Source organism: Corvus cornix, chromosome 15, assembly GCF_000738735.6.
Source record: "Corvus cornix cornix isolate S_Up_H32 chromosome 15, ASM73873v5, whole genome shotgun sequence".
NCBI lineage: Eukaryota > Metazoa > Chordata > Aves > Passeriformes > Corvidae > Corvus > Corvus cornix.
The window spans coordinates 4,047,922-4,065,221 of record NC_046345.1 but is presented as its reverse complement, the minus strand read 5'-3'; the positions used below and the strand labels follow the sequence as shown (position 1 = coordinate 4,065,221).

The window sequence follows — 17,300 nt, the reverse complement described above, 5'->3', positions numbered from 1 at the left end:
CAAACAAACTTATTATAGAAACTGGAACAAATGGCACAATCAAAGGGAGCAGAGGAGGGGAAAAAAAAAGAAGAAAAAAAGAGGAAAAAGCCTTTGCATTTCAAGAGATTCATTATTTAGCTGCACAGATCTCTCCCAGGCTCTCATTTACCGGGAGCTGCTCCTTAAGTGGGGTTTTTGAGCCGCTGGAAGAGCTCAGCAGCCAGGACAGACCTGTGGCACCACTCACAAGCCAAGCACATTTCCCTAATTAAAACATCCATCCAAGAGGGAGAAATTGGGATTTTTTTTTTTTTTTTTTTTTTTTTTTCTTTTCCCCATGACTCAAACGCTGCTGGGAGAGAACTGTAGAAAAAGTTCAATTTCAAGTCCTGGTGTGAACCTGGCAGGAAGAGCCCTGGGAAAGGGGGGGGTTGTGCCCAGGCCCCTGGGCTGGGAAGCTCTTGATAAAGGTGATAACTGGGAGGAGAAAAGCCTGGGTTTGTCTCCAGCTCAATCCAGAGCTCCACATCCATCCTGTTCTCCCACCAAGAACTGAGGGAAGCCCTCACCAGGAACGAGCTGCCTTCCCAAAAGCTTTCCTCTCCCCTAGACATCATTTCCTTCTCGCTTTTATTGCGCAAAACCAGCTCTCCAGCTCATCCCTCCGCCTTTCACGCCTCCAGCAGCATCTTCCTCCCCACTTTCCACACTTCCAAGTGCCCATCCCTCCGGCCTCTGCAAGCCCGACTTCAAAGAGCAGGAAATATCCTTCCTGTTGTTAAAACAGGGGGAAAGAATCCAGGGGTGGAATGACTGGAGCCGGTGGCAGGGAGCTGGCTCAGCCCGGCTCCCAGGGACAGCCCCGGGCAGGGGGAAGAGCATCCCTCACCTGCTGGGGAATCAGGGATTAGTCACTGATGGGAGAGACATAGGAGAGCTGGATCTGAGGTGTTCCTCGTGCACCTGAGGTAGCAGGAATGAAGCAGGGCCCTGGTGGTGGAAACCAGCCCAGGCCCAGAAACACGGCTTGGAAGGAGAAGGTGAGCGGTCCCAGGGTGGTGAGGGACATCCCTGGCTGCTCCTGCCCCATCCCAGAGCCCTGGAGCAGGCAGGGAAGGGCTCACTGGCACATCCAAACATTTCCCGTGGTCTGTGGCAGGATGAGGATCCCACAGGGATGAGGGATCACCTCAATCCTGGATGGCACAGAAGTGCTGCTGGCTTTGGCAGTGCTGGGTTCAGGGTTGGACTCAATGACTTCAGCAGTCTTTTGCAACCTAAATCATCCCATGGAAGTCTCAGCAGGAGCAGAGGGATGGAAAAGGGACAGAATGACTGGAATGAAGCGCTGATGATCCCGGGAAATGAGACTTAACAGCGGAGCAGGAGTTTGCTGTGTTTAAATATTCATCAGCACAGCAGAAATGAACAGCCAAGACGTCCTTAATGGGCTTTAAATTGTGGCAGGGAGGACTTTTAATGCAGCAAAAAGGGTGGGAGAAGAACCTGATCCGTGAGGAAGGACCTGATCCACGTGCTCCTCAGCAGGGATGGACTCAGCCGCCACATCCACGGCGAAAAAATTCCAGAGAAACACAAAGGAGGTCACCAAGAGCCTCGTCTCCCTGGGGAAATCGTGTGCCTTAAAGGGCTGGATATTCAATTAAGGCTCATTTTCCTGGTGGAAAAGGGACAAGAGAAGCAGCCAAGCTTCAGATTAAGGGAATAATAATTAAAACTGGGATGAGAAATGAGAAGCAATTTCCCTCCCCTCCAAGTGTGCGAGGAGCTACAGGTAAAGCACCACCAGGGCTTTTCCAGGCTGAGCCCTCACCCATGGATGAGAGACACCCACAGAGTTTTTCCAGGTATCCCATTCCATGCTCAGCCAGCTGCTTGCTGAGTGTGCTACAGCAGGGTGGTTCTTTTTGCAGTGTTGGAAATGAGAGGAAGGGGTTTTTTTGTGGGGGGAAAACCCAACTAAAACCCCACAAAATCCCAAGCAGCACAAGCTGTCCCCTGGTCACAACTGAACCTCATCTCCTCCAGGAACTGGGATCTCAGGAGACATCCCAGGACACATTCCCAGCTGTCTCCAGCAACCTCCCTGCCTTGCCTTGAGCCTGAATTTTGCTGTCTGCACTCCGGGATGAGGATGCCAGGCTGTGGTTCCCAGGCAGCATCCCTGCCACCGAGGTTAATGACTGAATCCCCGGGGACTCCCGTCTGCTCCAGCGTTATCCCTGTGTCATCCCAGCCATGAGCAGCCAAATTAAAATGCAATCCTGCTCCAAAGCTGCTCCTCTCAGAGCAAAGGTGGGACCCACAGGGACACAGGCAAGCCACCGCACTTTGAGAGGGGACCAGAGGGCCATGGCCAGCTCCAGGAGCCAGCTGTCACCTTCCCTCTGGGAGAGCCAGCTCTTGGCTCTCCAGAAATATCCATTTCTACCTTGGGATGGTTTCAGATCTTCCCCTCAGTGCCAGGACCGTGCTGGAGCTCATTAGGCAGTGGAGCAGCCTGGCTGGGTTATTGATGGCCCCCAATTAGAGATGCAGAGTGGAGTCAATTAGTGCCTGCAGGTGCTCCTGTGGCAGCTGGAAAAGTGGCTCCTCATGGATTGCAGCTGGAATAGCACCACTGTCACCAGAGTGTCACTGGAGCCGGCACAGAGCCACCACAGAGACCCCCCCGAGCACAGAGGGAGATGGGACAAGAACAGATCCATCCCTGCCAGCATGGATGATCCCTCTTCCCGACAGCTGTCCTCATCCCAAAGGATGATCCTGATCATCCAGCAGCTCTGACACACGTCAGCTCCAGCCCAACGTGCTCCTGCTGTGTCATGTTCAAGATGATTCCAGCTCCTCTCATCCTTCCCTGCACCACGAGACAACGGCCCAGCCAAAAAAATCCCCCACGCAGGAAGCATCCCTGTCCTCCAGCCCTCATCAGCATCCAGCTCACGTATCCCGCAGGATCCGTCCGCCCTCGGAGCTAAAAATACTCCTTCACGGGATTAATTTGAGCTGGGTTTGACACCAAGTCCTATTCCACAAACAAAGGCTCAACAAGAGGCATTGATTTGTTCCCAAGACAAGGGCCTGGTGGGACGGAGGAGACAGGAGATGGAGGGCAAAAAATTGGGAAGGATTTGAGGCACAAGGAGGTTCATCCCTAGCCTCAGCAGTGGGATTTGGGATTTCTCAAGGGCTGGCTGTAAAGCTCAGATGAATCCCACAAACACCTCCACTTATTGAGACAACCCCGAGTATTCACCCCATATTCCCCCTTTGGAATCTCACTCCACGTGAGCTATTCCTTACATTAACCAAAAGCAGTGTTTCCATGGAATAATGGAATGGTTTGGGTTGGAAAGCACGGTAAAGCTCATCTAATTCCATAGGCAGGGACACCTTCCACTATCTCAGGCTGCTCCCAAGCCCTATCCAACCTGCCCTTGGACACTTCCAGGGATGGAGCAGCCACGAGATCCTCAGGGCGAGTTTTATTGGATTTATTATTCCCTTTACAGGACTAGAAAAATCCCAGAAAATCCGGCTTTCCAGGAGCAGCTCCCTCAAGCAGCCCGGCCGACCGAGGGCCACCCAGCACCGCCGCCTCCCTGCCAGAGGCCAGCCTGGCAAACCCGGATTATTTTGTAATAGAAGGAGCTATCCTGGATAACGTCCGAGCTGCTCCCGAACGCATGATTCCGTACGAGGCTGATCCAGCCGCTGTCCCACATTCCCGGGGCTGAACATCCTACAGCTCTTGTTGTGCAAGCCAACAAACACAAAGGGGCTGGCACGGCTCCCGCTACGCCTCCACGCGGGAGGGAGATCAGCTGCGGCCGCACATCCGCCAGAATTCCCAGCTTTTCATGAATGGGGATGAGCAAACCTCCTCCGGCTCGGCAAAGAGGGAGAAAGGGAAGAGTCGCTGCAGTTGGGAAACAGCTGCAGGGAATAAATCTCTCCCCGAGATGATTTACGCCTCGTCCAAGGAGCATCGCGTTGGAAAGGAATTCTTACCGGGCTGCAAACGGGCAACGCCAGGGAAAGCTGTTTGTAGGCACTTCTCGGGCATGAATCACCGCCACTCGGAGCCGCTTTCACCTGGCTGCTGCCAAAAAGCCGGGAGAGGGAAGCGCTGCGTGTTGGGAAGCAATGCCAAGGCCCGGAGACACATCCATGGGGCCCGTGCCGAGCCCAGGCAGGGAGAATGGCCGCTGGAAAGGCAAAACCTTCCCAGGGTGTTCACGGACCCCTCCTAACCGAGGATTTCTAAAAACAACGAGGGGATAAATCCAGCACTTCTCTGTAGCCTGAGCAGCCCGTGGCTGCACAAATACACCCCGATATTGAAGGGACAGCAAACTGTTCCTGAGCTGTGAGAGGGAATTTGGAGTTCCCAAAGTGTGGCTCCTGCCTGGGCCTGAGTGTTTTCCCTGCTAGGAAAAAAAAAAAGCAGCAGTGGGTGCTTAAACTCAGCTGGGAAAAAACTGCTCCTCTGTCAGGAAAAGAGGCGTGATCCCAAGGGGATTGTGGAGATCCCCTCTGGAAAAGCATTCCCAGCAGAGCAAGGGGACAGCTCGGCATTAGCTCGTTTCACCTGGCACCGTGGTCCGGGCAGGAAAGGAAGCACTGGCACTTCCCACCGGGCATGCCCCTGGTGAAAAGTGAGGGACCAGTGGCCATGGGGACCCCAGGACCCGCCCCCCCCCCAGCAGCTGGTGCCAGCCCTGAGCCTCACAGACAGCTCATTCCAGGGTGGGCTTAACCCCGGGATGGACCCATCACCCCCCTCCAACCGCATTCCCAGAACAGGGCCAAACTCCTCGGTGCTCTGGCTCAGCACTGGACAAGCGGTGAGCTGCTATTAACGATCCCTTTTCGACTGAAAACGAATCGCACCGGGATGAGAGCAGAACGCCTGGCTCCAGCCCCCCGTGGCACACGGAGCGACAGAGCCACGCCGAGCCGCTCCCTCCCCTGCGCGCAGCAGGTCCCTCCTGGCCCGGGCCCAAAGATCCCCCGCAGGCTCCTTTCAGGAGAAGCTCCGCAGTGCAGAGGCTGCTGCCCAGGAAAGCAGCCAAGCAGAGCCTCCTCCCGCGGCCCCGGCGGGCTCGGGGTCCCTCTGTCCCCGTCTCTGTCCCTCGGTGTCGCCAGCGCCGCCCCTTACCCGATGCGCTCCTGCTCCATCTCCTCCATCTTCTCGGCGCGGGCGATCACCCGGTTGATGATTTCCTTCTCCTCATCCGTCAGCTCCTCGCCCTTGCGCTGCCGCTCGGGCTGCGCTGCCCAGCCCGCTGGGAGCCTGTGGGGACAGCGGGAACAGGGATCCAGCCACGGATCGTTCCCATCCCTGGGTGTGCCCAGGCACCGCTTCCCAAACCCCGCATCTCCATCCTGCAGATCCCATCCAGCCCGCAGTGAGCCCCCAACCACGGCTGGGAGCTCTGCTCTCCATTTCTAGGGGGTTTCATATGGAAACATTGGTTTCAGACGGAGGGAAATCTCCTTTTCAGGAATATTCCCGCTATTTCCACTTTTCCTTTGGCACCCTGGAACGCCAGGTCTGCCTGGCAGCCGCGGGACCGGGGCGGTGGCGCAGGAGTGGGTGGCTTTTTTTTGGGAACATTTCGCCAAACATGGGAGTGTTTCTCCCTGTAACATCATTCCCAACGATCCTCTCTCCCAGCCTGGGCGTCAGGCAGCGCTAACCTGGTGACAGGGTAACGTCTGCCACTCAGGGATGCAAAAGGCAAACATTCTTCACCTTCCTGCTCATTCAAAGACCTTTCTTGGCTCTTTTCCCCTCTGGATTGAACAGCTCCACATGGTCCTGAGCCTTAAGTTCATTAAAACTCTGCGTGACACTTCCCAAAGGTTGTTTTTTTTTTTTTGGGGGGGGGGGCATCCAAACCCTTTTTTTTTCCCTTTTCTCAGACCTTCAAAGTAGCAGGAAAAGAGGAATAAGTGAAAAACAAAAGCAAAGGAGATACTTACTGCTCCTTCTCACTGCTGGGAAGCACAGGGAAAGAGAGGGAATAAGGAATAGGTGAGAGCAGGGATGAGGAGAGCCCAGCCTGGCACCTCGGGGTGACAGTCCCCAACTCCCGCTCCCTCCCCATGAACTCCCACTGCTCCAAAAGAGCAGCTCCAAACATCCAGGCACCACAGCCAGCCCCCATCCAGGCTGGAGATGTGCTCCAGAGGGGGATGTGGTGTCACCGTGCAGGGTGACAGGACAGAGGGACAGGGCTCCTGAGCACCTGCACACCCCGGCTCTGTCCCCACCCCCTCGCTCAGGGGCTTTAGGAGCGAACACGGCAAAATGTCCCCATCCAACGGCACAAAAACAACTCCCGGTGTCCCCACCCACCCTGGGGACTGTCCCTGTGCCCTGCTCTCACCTGGCTCGGAGGGACATGGTCCTGTCACTGGGGCACATCCACCGGTCAGAGGAGCCGCCCAGCACCGCGTCGGTCATCGCCGGCCACCCCGGGCACGAGTTTGGGGACACCAGTGCCCCGCTGGCCGTCCAGCAGAGACGGCAGTCGCTTTGCTCCCAGATGCCAACGGAGTCGTGGAGCTTCCAGCCAGGCTGTAGGGAAAAAACCAACAAAAAATTCCTAAACATCACGCCAGGAAAGGCTTTGTTTGTGGGATTGAGAGGGTTCGGAGCAGGAATGTCACTTCAGCGGCTGTCTGGGTGTTGAGAAGCAGGAGCCTCCAGCCACCTCCTTCCCAGGAGGGCAGCACAGCCTGGGTGTAATTAATGAATCCCCAACCTCACATTAATTATGAGGCTTCAGAGCCAGAAGGGAAGAGGGGGATCCATTCCAGAGCAACAGCTACAAACAAGGGAACTTCTTCCCCAAAGTCCAGCACGTCTCGCTGTCCTTTCCCAAACCACATTCCCTCCTTTTCCATTGTGGTTTACTGAAGCGGATCCAGGAGGGCAAACACAGCACCAGGACTCCAGCATGAGGGCCCATCCACTCCTCTCCAAAGGTTCATCCAGAGAGGGTTCTTCAAACCCTTCTCCTTAAAATACCAGTGGATGTCAGATCCACAGGCTGATCGTTGCTTTGTTCCCATTTTTTGGAGGGGTTTTGCCCCTGTTCACTGCAGGGGGATTGGGACTGGATGGATCCATTCATCCCATCAAGTCTTCTGAGGGAAAACCAGGGATTTGATGGATCTGCCTGCAGCAGAGCTAAAAAATTCCCAAAAAACCCTAAACCCCTCTGCAGAGCCCAGCCATGGACAACGAGGCTGCTCCCAGCCCACGGATCATCCATCCTCCCGTCCTGCTACCCTGGGAAGACACTGCCTTGGATTCCTCCCTGCCTGGAAGGGACTTCTCAGTTCCCCTCATCCCACCAGGTCCCAAAACCAGCATCCCAGCAGGACCAGAGCTCTCCCCAAACTGGGAAATGCACCTTTGCAGGGCATGAAGCAGCTCCAGCAAAACTCTGGCAGAGAAACTGGGGAGATTATACCATGGAAAAGATGGGAAACGGGAGCTTGCAAAACCGCCCGGCCAAAATCACCAACTCCAAGCCAGGAGAAAACACCCAACTTCCCCCAAAAAAAGAGGGGAAAAGGCTCTGCAGCACTGCAGGAGTTCCTCCTCACTCCCTGAGGAATCAGTGGAGGCTTGAGGCTCACCTTGGCTTCATGGAAAACTTGGGGATGTGGAAAAGTATTTTTGGAAAAGCAGGAGAAGAGAGGCACGTGGGTAATTAGTGCTCTGCTGGTTCACACAGCGCCTGTTCCTGTGCCAAACCAGAAGGCTCCGATTAACAAGGTCACTTAACGAAGCAAATTGTTCATTTGAGCCCCCCCCGCCACCTCCACAATCCGCACTGCAGCAGCAAATTCCCACTGGGAATGAATGTCCCGGCACAGCCGGGGGGTCCCGGCGTGGGCGCAGGTTGAACAGGGAGCAAGGGCAGCACCTCGATGCCACCACCCATTTTTGGTGGATAAGGGATTTGCCCAAGGTCACACGGAGCAGGAATGTCCACCCCAAACACTGCAGCTGGGGAAAAGAGGGGAAAATCCCTGGTTTTTCCTTGTGAAGAGGGATCAGGAAGGAAAACTCCTTCCCCGAGCTGGAACTTTCTGCTAATGACAGCGAGGCCGCGAGCGTTCCGCTTTGCTGCGGATGGAGCGGAGCCCGGGGCCGGCTCCTGAAGGAATACACAATCCCTTTCTCCACCTATAAATAATAGATTTGGAAAAATCTACTTTGCATTACTTCCAGCAGCTACCCCCGCTTGCCCTAATGCTTCCTTCGGCATTTTTAACGTACGGGAAAGGACAAAAAACAGCTCCGGGTGGCTTTTCCCTCCCTGCCAAATCCCGGCTCCCGAGCACAAGGATGTGGCCATCCAAGCGGGCATCGATGGGATGCAGCAGCATTTCCTTAGTGAAACGCAAATATCCCAACCTAGGAGGGTGCCAAAACCTTCCAGGGCTTGGCTGAGCCCGGAGGGTCCCGGATCTGCTGCCCTGGTGTCAGTGGGGATGTGAGGAGCTGTCTCATCCCGCCAGCTGCCCGAGGTTTTCCGATGGATGCCGGCAGCTCCCGCCGGCGCCAACGCGGCGTGTCCCGGGCAGAGCCAGGAATAGCAGTGAGGTCTTAATTTCTGGCCTTAAGGAAGGGCCACATGACTCCAATCATGCCGCTCCGTTACTTGTGTGTGACGGAGCCCGTGGATTCCATCGTGCCTCAATAAAGCTGGACTGAACACCTTCCGTGGATCCCTCTCCCGGAGCTGTCGGCTCACGGGCCCACCTCCAGCACCCAAAATCTGGCAGGTGCAGCGTCACAACCAGCAGGTCACACTCACCCTCCAGCAGCCGTGGGAAGGCTGGAAAGGCAGCAGGATCCCCATGGAACGAGCCCATCCGTCCCCACAGCGCCGGCACTGCAGGGCCCAGAGCCACCCACAACCGAGCACAACCCCAGCACAGGGCTGCGCTAACACACCCCTCGAGCCACCTGGAAATGCCAAACCAGAGAAAATCCCGTATTTTCCAGGCTCCCAGGGCAAGGGTGAGGTTTTACTGGTGAGCTCCGCACTTGCCAGCCGATGCCTGCAGAGATTGTCTCCAGCAGCAGACACTGACACAGGCAACCTATTTCTCCCTCCAGCCTCCCGAGCTCTGCAATGCAGCTTTCTTAAATATTGAATAAGTCTGCTGCTCTCACCACCTGCCAGTGCCAATGATGAGGTAATTTTTCCATTGACAAAGCTTGATGTGATTAATCTGGGTGGAAAAAGGCAGGTTTTGGGGATCATCCACTCACCTGGAGCACGGAGCAGCGGCAGCAGCCAGACCCCAACCAACCAACCCAAGCTGCTGCTCCGGTGCCAGGTGGGAGATTATTGGGTGTCATCACCAAGCAGGAGGTTTGGAAGTGGAATGGATCCAAAGTGATCCTCCTTTGGGATGCTGGGCTTTGCAGGTTGGCACCGGAGCAGGTTTATGCTCCACAGCTGGAGCTGGGGGTGGAACAACACGGGATGAGGATGGGATTGCCTGATGGGGCTCCCCAGAGAGAAGAGGGGCATATTTTGGGGTGACAAGGACCCACTGAGACCCCCCCAGAGGAGCAGTGGGACGAGCAAATGCCAAAGTTGGGACGAGCCAGGATGGAATTGTCTCCTCACCACTCAGGGCACACATCCCGAAACACCAAGTTTGGCTGGAAACCTCTCCCAGCTCCTGGGGACGTTTCCAGCCATCTCCCAAGTCCCTCAGGACCAGATCCTGCCCTGCTCCATGCCTGGCACCCAGGAAGGGCTGCAAACCACAGGGAATTCCAAGTCCTGTGCAGACACCTGGCACGGACATCACATCCCACATCCGGCTGAGCCCTGAGTATCTCCCAACATCCAGGCTCATCCTTTCCCAGGAAAAGGAGCTTGCCTACCGTGCACCCCACACCATTCCCTGTGGCACATGCTCACAGCTATAGGGGCAAGCAGCAGGTCCTCGTACTCTCCTCTGGCTCCAGGCAGGATTTGGTACTGCTGGATTTACCCACAGATGGGGAAAAAAGGGGAAAATATCCCCAAAATATCTGCAGGAGCAGCGGTGTAACACTGCAAGATGATCAGCAGGTCACCAGGAGGGGCAGGAGGGCAGCCCAGCCCTGTAGGGTCCCACACACCCAAACTCCCTCAAATCCTGGCATTCCATCATTCGTCTCATCCCACGTGCGAATGGTTTTAGAAAGTTCGGGCAAAATTGGGCAAGCTGCCCGAGGGACGGTGCTCAGGGAACAGCCCACGGCCCAGGCTTTCCTTTAAAGGCAGGAAGGAGGGAGGCAGAGCTCGGCTGGCAGGAAGCTGCTGGGGCTGGAGCTCCTGCCGGACACCTGGACACGTCCGGCAGCAGGACAGGACAATCCCAGAGGGAGCAGCAGGTGACACAGCACGTGCTGTGGGTTCCCACATCCTCCAAATCAGAGCCTTGGCTGAGGCTGAGGGGTCCTGGGAATGCAGCTTTGGGGAAAGACCCAGAGCCAGCGAGTCACAGCCCTGGGGCCACCACATCCGTCAGCCCCACACCGAGCCCTTGCAGGGAGCAGCAGCCCTGCAGCTTCCCGGGTCAGCGTGGCACTAATTAGTTAATTAAAGCTCAGCGTGACAGCCACGGGCCACAGGTGACAGTGACACACCAGAGACAGGAAAGGCAAAGCGATGCCTCCACTGCCCTCCAGTTAAACCCACTCCACAGCCGCTGGGAACAGTCTTTGGGAACACCAATTGCTCTTGGCTTGGCGAATTCCACTGCTGCCTTTCGATCGCCACAAGGTGCTGAGAACTGCCTTTATTCCACTCCCCCTGAATTCCCAGCTCCCCGCCATCCTCCAGACAAAGCTGCATCCCAAGGCAGCTGAGCAGCAGCTCAGTCAGTTTTATTTAAGCAGCACGCTGACATTTCCTCCAGCAGCTCCCTCCCCAAACCAAACACTGTTAGGATGCTGTCGCAAGGATTTATTCCCCTTGATTAATTACAGGAAAGACAATGGGGGGAAAAAAATTTAAATAAATAAACCACTGCTAGGCGTATCTGACTCACGCGGGGCTGCCGGAGGGGCAGATCCAGGTGATGTCTGGGCACACCCCGAGCACGGCAGCAGTGGTGCCATCGCTCCTCAGGAGCTGCTTAGCAACGGAAAGATCCCTGCACGGCTCCGGCACAGGGAGCCGGCATCGCACCCTCGATGCCAGGGACAGGGAGCATGGCCAGAGCCACCTCGATCCCAGCCGGGATCCAGCGCAGGGATCCTCGCACCGCGACAGCGGCTGGGGGAGGTTTAGCCATGGGAAAAGGCTGGGAAGCACCAGCCAGGTGAGCTCGGAGGTAGCGGGTCCTGCTCGCTGCCAGGGGAGGGTGACAGTCCCCACAAGGCGCCCCAGGGACGGCGGAGGGCCGCGGTGTCACCCCACAGGAGCAACAGTGGGGGTGGCATCCCCAGGCTGGGGCAGACGAGCCACGCAGGACCAGGCCTGTGAGGAGGGGTCCCACTGCTGGGGGATCCCTCAGCACCGCAGCACGACCGTGCCACAGGCAGAGCAGCACACGGCCACCAGCTCGGGGTCTGCACCAGCCTGGGACACTCCCAGTTTCCCCAGTTCCTCTCCCCCCACCACAACCCCCTCAGTACCTGGTTTCACGTGCGCCCCATCAGCGGCACCCCAGATCCAAAGCGGAGAGCTGGATCCAAACCTCCCAGGGCTGGAGAAGGGAATTGCTGCCCCCACCACGTGAACCTTTATAAACCAGCACGCCCTCCCCCCCCCCCCCCCAGCCACTCCCCAGCCGAGGGAGGGAGGGGGAATTAATGAGCCCGGCCTTGGGAAGCAGAGCCCCCTCCCTTCCCAGTCCTTGAGCGCTGGGCTGGGACCACCTGGAGCGGTTCATTACTCTCAGCGCTAATTGGCGGTGACTGCAGCGACAGCGTCACCGAGCTGCGGGCGGGAGGAGGGCACCGAGGGCCACCGGCGAGCTGGCACGGGGGTCACCACTGCCTGCACAGCCCCGGCACCTGCGGTGGGCACGGGGAACCGGCTCATTGTCATCCCCCACGGAAAGTCCCTCAAAACTTGAGCGCAAAACGCGGCTGAGGCCCCTCACCTCCCTCAGTTTTCCTCCCCTCGCCCTTCCCAAAGCTGGGAACGTCTCACCCCGCGCGTTCCACGCAGAGCCCCGCAGTGGGCTCCGGGCTGTCACCCTCGCTGCAAAGGGTGCTCCACACCCCAAATGCGCCTTTCCCACCGCCAGCAGGAGCCAGCGCAGCGCGGAGGGAAGTCTGTGAAGGTGCGGGAAGCGGAGCTGGAGCCGGCGCCGAGCAGGGCACGGGGTTGGCACCCAGCGGGGGCTCCGAGCAGGGCCGTGGGGTTGGGATGCGCTGGGTTCCCACCCTGCAGGGGACGGCGAAGAGCTCCCACCGCATCGCCCGGCGCTGCCACAGCGCTGCCCGAGGCTGCTGCGGGCGAGCAGCGCCCACCCGGCGCTCCCCTCCTGCGGGATGCCCGGCGAGGCGCCCACGGGATGCGACAGCGATTCCCGGTGCCGCGCGTGGGGCTCAGCCCCACGGCTCCAGGGCTGATGCCTCCCCACGGAACCCCTGAGGCAGATCTGAGTCAGCCCTCACAGCTCGCTCAATCCCTCCCGGATGAATGATGCATCAAATAGAGCCCGGTGTCACAACATTAACAATATTTATTTTCAGGCTAAGCTGCAGCCTGGGCTTTTGATACCAGTAATTAAAGCAAATGGTTCATCTGTTCTCATCTCTGCATCCCCGGAGCCAACTGGCCGCGTTTGGATTATCTTGTGGTTTTTTGGTGGGGTTTTTTTTGTTTTTTTTTCTTGCAACCTCACGGGAAGAGGGGGATCAGGCTGATCCCACACACGCTCCCAGGATCCCGGGAGGAGCGTGCCATGGCCCGAGCCCAGAGCAGAGCCACGGCCAGGGCAGCTGCCTTCGCTCAGAGCTGTTTCAGCAGGGGAATGAAGGAGTGTTCATCACTACACAAAGACAAATCGCTGCTCCAGCTCATAACCAGAATTATTAGAAAGACACCAGCAAGAGACACAACCAGGTCCCTTTTCTGGAAGAACCCATCCCTGCGAGCCACAGCTTCCAGCAGCCCCAGCCTCATTCCCGAGGTGGTTTTGCCTCCTAGAGGTTCCAGGCTACTCCAGAAAGGTTTTTGGTGCTGTTTGCACCACTTTGGCCCATCCTGGGAAAGGAGCAGCACCTGCCAGAGCCCTCCGGCCGCGCTGAGCCGGGCAGCGATGCCCTTGCAGAGCCCCACCAGGGAGCAGAGCACCCCAAAATGTCCCCGCAGCAGGGTCAGGGCGCTCCCCACATCCCCCCGCTGCCAGGGTTCTGGGAAGGGGCTCATCCTTGGGGCCACCGCAGGGTGTGCTCAGACACCCACACCCCGAGGCCGGGGATAAAAAGCGTATTTTGGGGGCTACAACACCCGCAAATGCCCAACACGCTTCAAAGTTGTCCGCACACGGCCAAGACGAGCAGCAGCACCCAGAGCCTCCCCGCACCCGCACCCGCGGGCGCTGCCAGCCCCACCGCACCGCCGGGGACCCGCTCCAGCCACCGGCCACCCACGGGCGCCGCGGTCGCGGGCTGGGGGGTGTCACCCACCGCCCGCACGCTCCGGGCTGCCGCAACTTTCCCCGGGCCACGAGAGGGGTGCGGGGGCGAGGAACACCCCGGGACGTGCATCCCGACCCCCCAGAGCTGCATCCCGACCCCTGTCCCTGCAGAGCCCCGCGGCACGCCCGGCATCTCCTGAGTCCCCCCTCTGCCACGCCCCGCTGTGGCGCCGGGGGACCCCTGAATTCCCCCCTTACCTGGGCCGGGGTCCCGGCGTTTCGGGGGTCCTGGGGTGCCGGGGGTCCCGGCGCCGCTCTCCGCGCACGGCCGCGCTGGCGCTGCGCGGCTCCGGCGGCAGCACTGCGGACGGCGCGGGGAGGGGACACGGGAGGGGACACGGCCGGGGCCGCCCCCGCTCCGCGCCCTAAGGAGCCGCCCCCCTCCCGGGCGCAGCCCCTCGGCCCTTTCTGGGACCTCCCTCCCGCAGCCGGCTGGGGAGGGGAGGCAGTGGGACCCCCTGTGCCCGTGCTCTCCTCCAGCCCATCCCTTCTCCATCCCTCTTTCATTCATCCTCCTCCCCAACCCTCTCCCATCTTCATCTTCCATCCCCTCTCCCATCCCATCCCGCCCCGTCCCATCCCATCCCACTGCAGGGTGAGGGAGGGGATTCTCCCTCTCTTCCCTGCTCTGGAGAGATCCCAGTCGGCAGAGCTGCCTCCAGCTCTGGGGTCCCAGATCAGGGAGCATGTGGAGCTGCTGGAGCGAGTCCAGGGAGACTCAAAGATGCTCTGAGGGCTGGAGCCAGGCTGGGAGAGCTGAGGGTGTTCACCTGGAGAGGAGAAGGCTTCAGGGAGAGCTCAGAGCCCCTTCCAGAGCCTAAAGGGGCTCCAGGAGAGCTGCAGAGGGACTGGGGACAAGGGATGGAGGGACAGGACACAGGGAATGGCTTCCCACTGCCAGAGAGCAGGGAGAGATGGGATTTGGGAAGGAATTGTTCCCTAGGAGGGTGCTGAGGCCCTGGCACAGGGTGCCCAGAGCAGCTGTGGCTGCCCCTGGATCCCCAGAAGTGTCCAAGGCCGGCTTGGAGCAGCCTGGGATGGTGGAAGTTGTCCCTGCCCGTGGCAGGGGGAGGAATGGGATGAGCTTTCAGATCCCACACCCTCCCCACCTGCAGCATCCACCAAAAGCTGTGGGAGCTGCTGCCCCTCCCGGTTCCCGATTCCTGCAGATCCCACAACCCGGCAGCCCTTTCCCAGATGGATCCCAAATCCCCAGGCACAAGCCAGGACCACGCTGCTTCTGGTCAAGACCTTGGAGAAGGAAAATTCCTCGTTCCTCCAGCTGGATTTCACCACTTTGCTATAAAAGGTTTTCACCCAGCTGCAAGCAAACCCCTCATGAAAACCCTGCTTTTTTGGGGATTTAAACAAATCCCTGAAGAGACAGAAATCCTTGAAGGATGGAACATTTTCCTGCCTTCAGCCAGGAAAGTATTCCAGCAGTCGAGGCTGAGTGTTGATTGGCATCAGCTGGATTCTTGATGCACATTTTCCTCTCTTCCAGGCCCAACTCGGTGTTTCTATTTAGCAAAAGAGTTGCCTCACTTATGCAAAATACTCGGAGAGAGCAGCACAGGGACTTTCAAGCTGATCTGTCTTGACACCTTCCTTGGAGATCCACAAAGAGCAGCAGCGATTTGAAAATCAGATCTAAAAGCGGCTTTCCAGAAAGGAGACAAAGCAACACCTGCACTCCTCTGTTCCAAATCCCTGGCACTTCCACTCTCCTTTTTTAGCCCCTCTTCGACAATAAAAGAGCCAGTTGGATTTTTTTTTTTTTTTTTTTTTTTTGGTGGAATTGGAAGTACAGTTTGGCAGTCGGGGAGATCCTGCAGCAGATCAAAGCAGGGTTATATATTTTTATATATATATTCATTTATATATTTATTTATATATTATGTTCATTTATAGAGTTATTTTTATATTTATGTATATATTCATTCATCTCTTTATTTCTATATTCATTCATATATTCATTTTAATATTCATTTATATCTATGTATTCATTTATATGTTCATTTCTATATTCATTGATATATTTATTTCTATATTCATTTATTTATTCATTTATATATTCATTGATATATTTATTTATATATTCATATCTATATTCATTTCTATATTTCTATATTCATTTCTATATTTATTTCCTCCCTGCTTTATCTTCACACTCGCTGCCCCTCTGGTTCTTCAGGAATTGCTGTGTTTCCCTTGGGATCTGACTGAGCATGGAGCTTCCCGCTCCATTTGACCCCCGAGCCATCCTGCCAGGACGTGGATGGAGCATCAGGCACGGCAGGTCCTGCCTGGAGGCTCGAATTCTGGTGGAGAGGCAAAAATCCTGGGAACTCTCAAGGCTGTGCAGCCTTTCCCTGCTCCAGGCTGGATGCAGCCTCCACTCCGTGGTCTTGGCTTTGTCCCCATTGGCAGCCCCGCTGATTTCAGTGGGAATAATTGAGGGACAACCCCAAATTCATGGATGCAGAGAGCTCCAGGTATCAAATCCGTGCCAGATCCAAAGCTGGAGGTGGCAGGGCTGGGCTCTGCTTCACTTCCAGCTGCTTCCCGTCCTTGGATGCGGCTGGGGATGGGCATGGAGCTGGGCATGGAGCTGGGCATGGATCCAAGCATGGAGATGGAGACAAGGATGGGGCTGGGGATGAGGCTGGGAATCCATGGGGAAACCTCTCCCCTCATTTCCAGCGCGATGAGCGGCACCTAATTGAAGCACCAGACTGGAGATAGGGAGGGATGACGCAGCTCCAGGCCGGGATGATCCCTTTGCTGTCAACGGAGTCCGGTGGAAAATGCAACGTGACCTTCACACAACAACTTTTCTTCTGGTTTTAATTAAGATCAAAAGAGTTCCAGTGGCTGTGGAGAAACTCCCGGAGCTCAAGCACACAAAAACTCTGGATAACAGCTGCTGTCGCCAGTTCCGATACAGGGGAAATAAATCAGGAGCGCGTCAGGCCCTCCCTGAGCAGCTCCAAGGAGTTAAATTAAAAGGATTGATGGCAGCTCAGGCACCCAGGGGAGCGTTTTTCACTCCTGTAAATCACTGAGCTGCTTCCCCCCGAGCCTGTCTGGCCACAGATCCCGATGGATCTGCCTCCAGGATCTCCCTGGAATGTGAGGAGGAGCGGCTGCGCTGTAACTCAGCCTCAGCACGTGCTGCCCATCACACCCACCGAGGGCTTCGGAGGGATTTAGTTCTTGGAGACACAAGAAAGGTGGGAAAGGATCCATGATCCAGCACCCCAATTCCATACCCATCTTCCCCTCCCTGGGAATGACGCTTGGGAAAAGAGGGGGAGGAGAAAAGAGCGGGAGGAGGGTGGAGAAGGAGCGATGGGCACAGCCCGAGCTCTCCGAGCAGCAGGAGCTGAATCTAGGCGGGTTGTCCCAGAATTTTGGGGACCACAGAGTTTGCATCTCCTTTTTCCACGAGAGAAAACCCCAAGCCAAGATTTAGGCTGGAGCATGAGAAAACCATCCCTGGGATTCTCCCTCAGGACCTGCGAGGCCTTCAGCTGGATTCCCCCAGTTTCACCAACGCCCCAAACCCCTCCAGCCCACCCTCAGAAAACACCAAACAAGGC

At 56.9% G+C, this 17,300-nt stretch overlaps 1 protein-coding gene across 7 annotated transcripts in view; it reads right to left on the bottom strand.

Moving 5' to 3' along the window:
* The window catches only part of RPH3A (rabphilin 3A), a 28,452-nt gene extending 14,449 nt beyond the window's left edge, over positions 1-14,003 (bottom strand). For 2 of the 7 annotated variants that reach the window (XM_039561022.1, XM_039561021.1), the window contains exons 1-4: positions 8,850-9,085; positions 6,402-6,592; positions 5,995-6,009; positions 5,168-5,302 (exon numbers count right to left, since the gene is read on the bottom strand). In XM_039561022.1, coding sequence (XP_039416956.1) covers positions 5,168-5,302; positions 5,995-6,009; positions 6,402-6,592; positions 8,850-8,894 — 386 coding nt within the window. In that variant the 5' untranslated portion in view covers positions 8,895-9,085. Of the gene's footprint in view, positions 1-5,167; positions 5,303-5,994; positions 6,010-6,401; positions 6,593-8,849; positions 9,088-11,680; positions 11,790-13,896 lie in introns of those variants that run through there. The other 5 variants (XM_039561023.1, XM_039561024.1, XM_039561019.1 and 2 more) reach the window with 5 other exon arrangements.
* Positions 14,004-17,300: the final 3,297 nt, after the last annotated feature.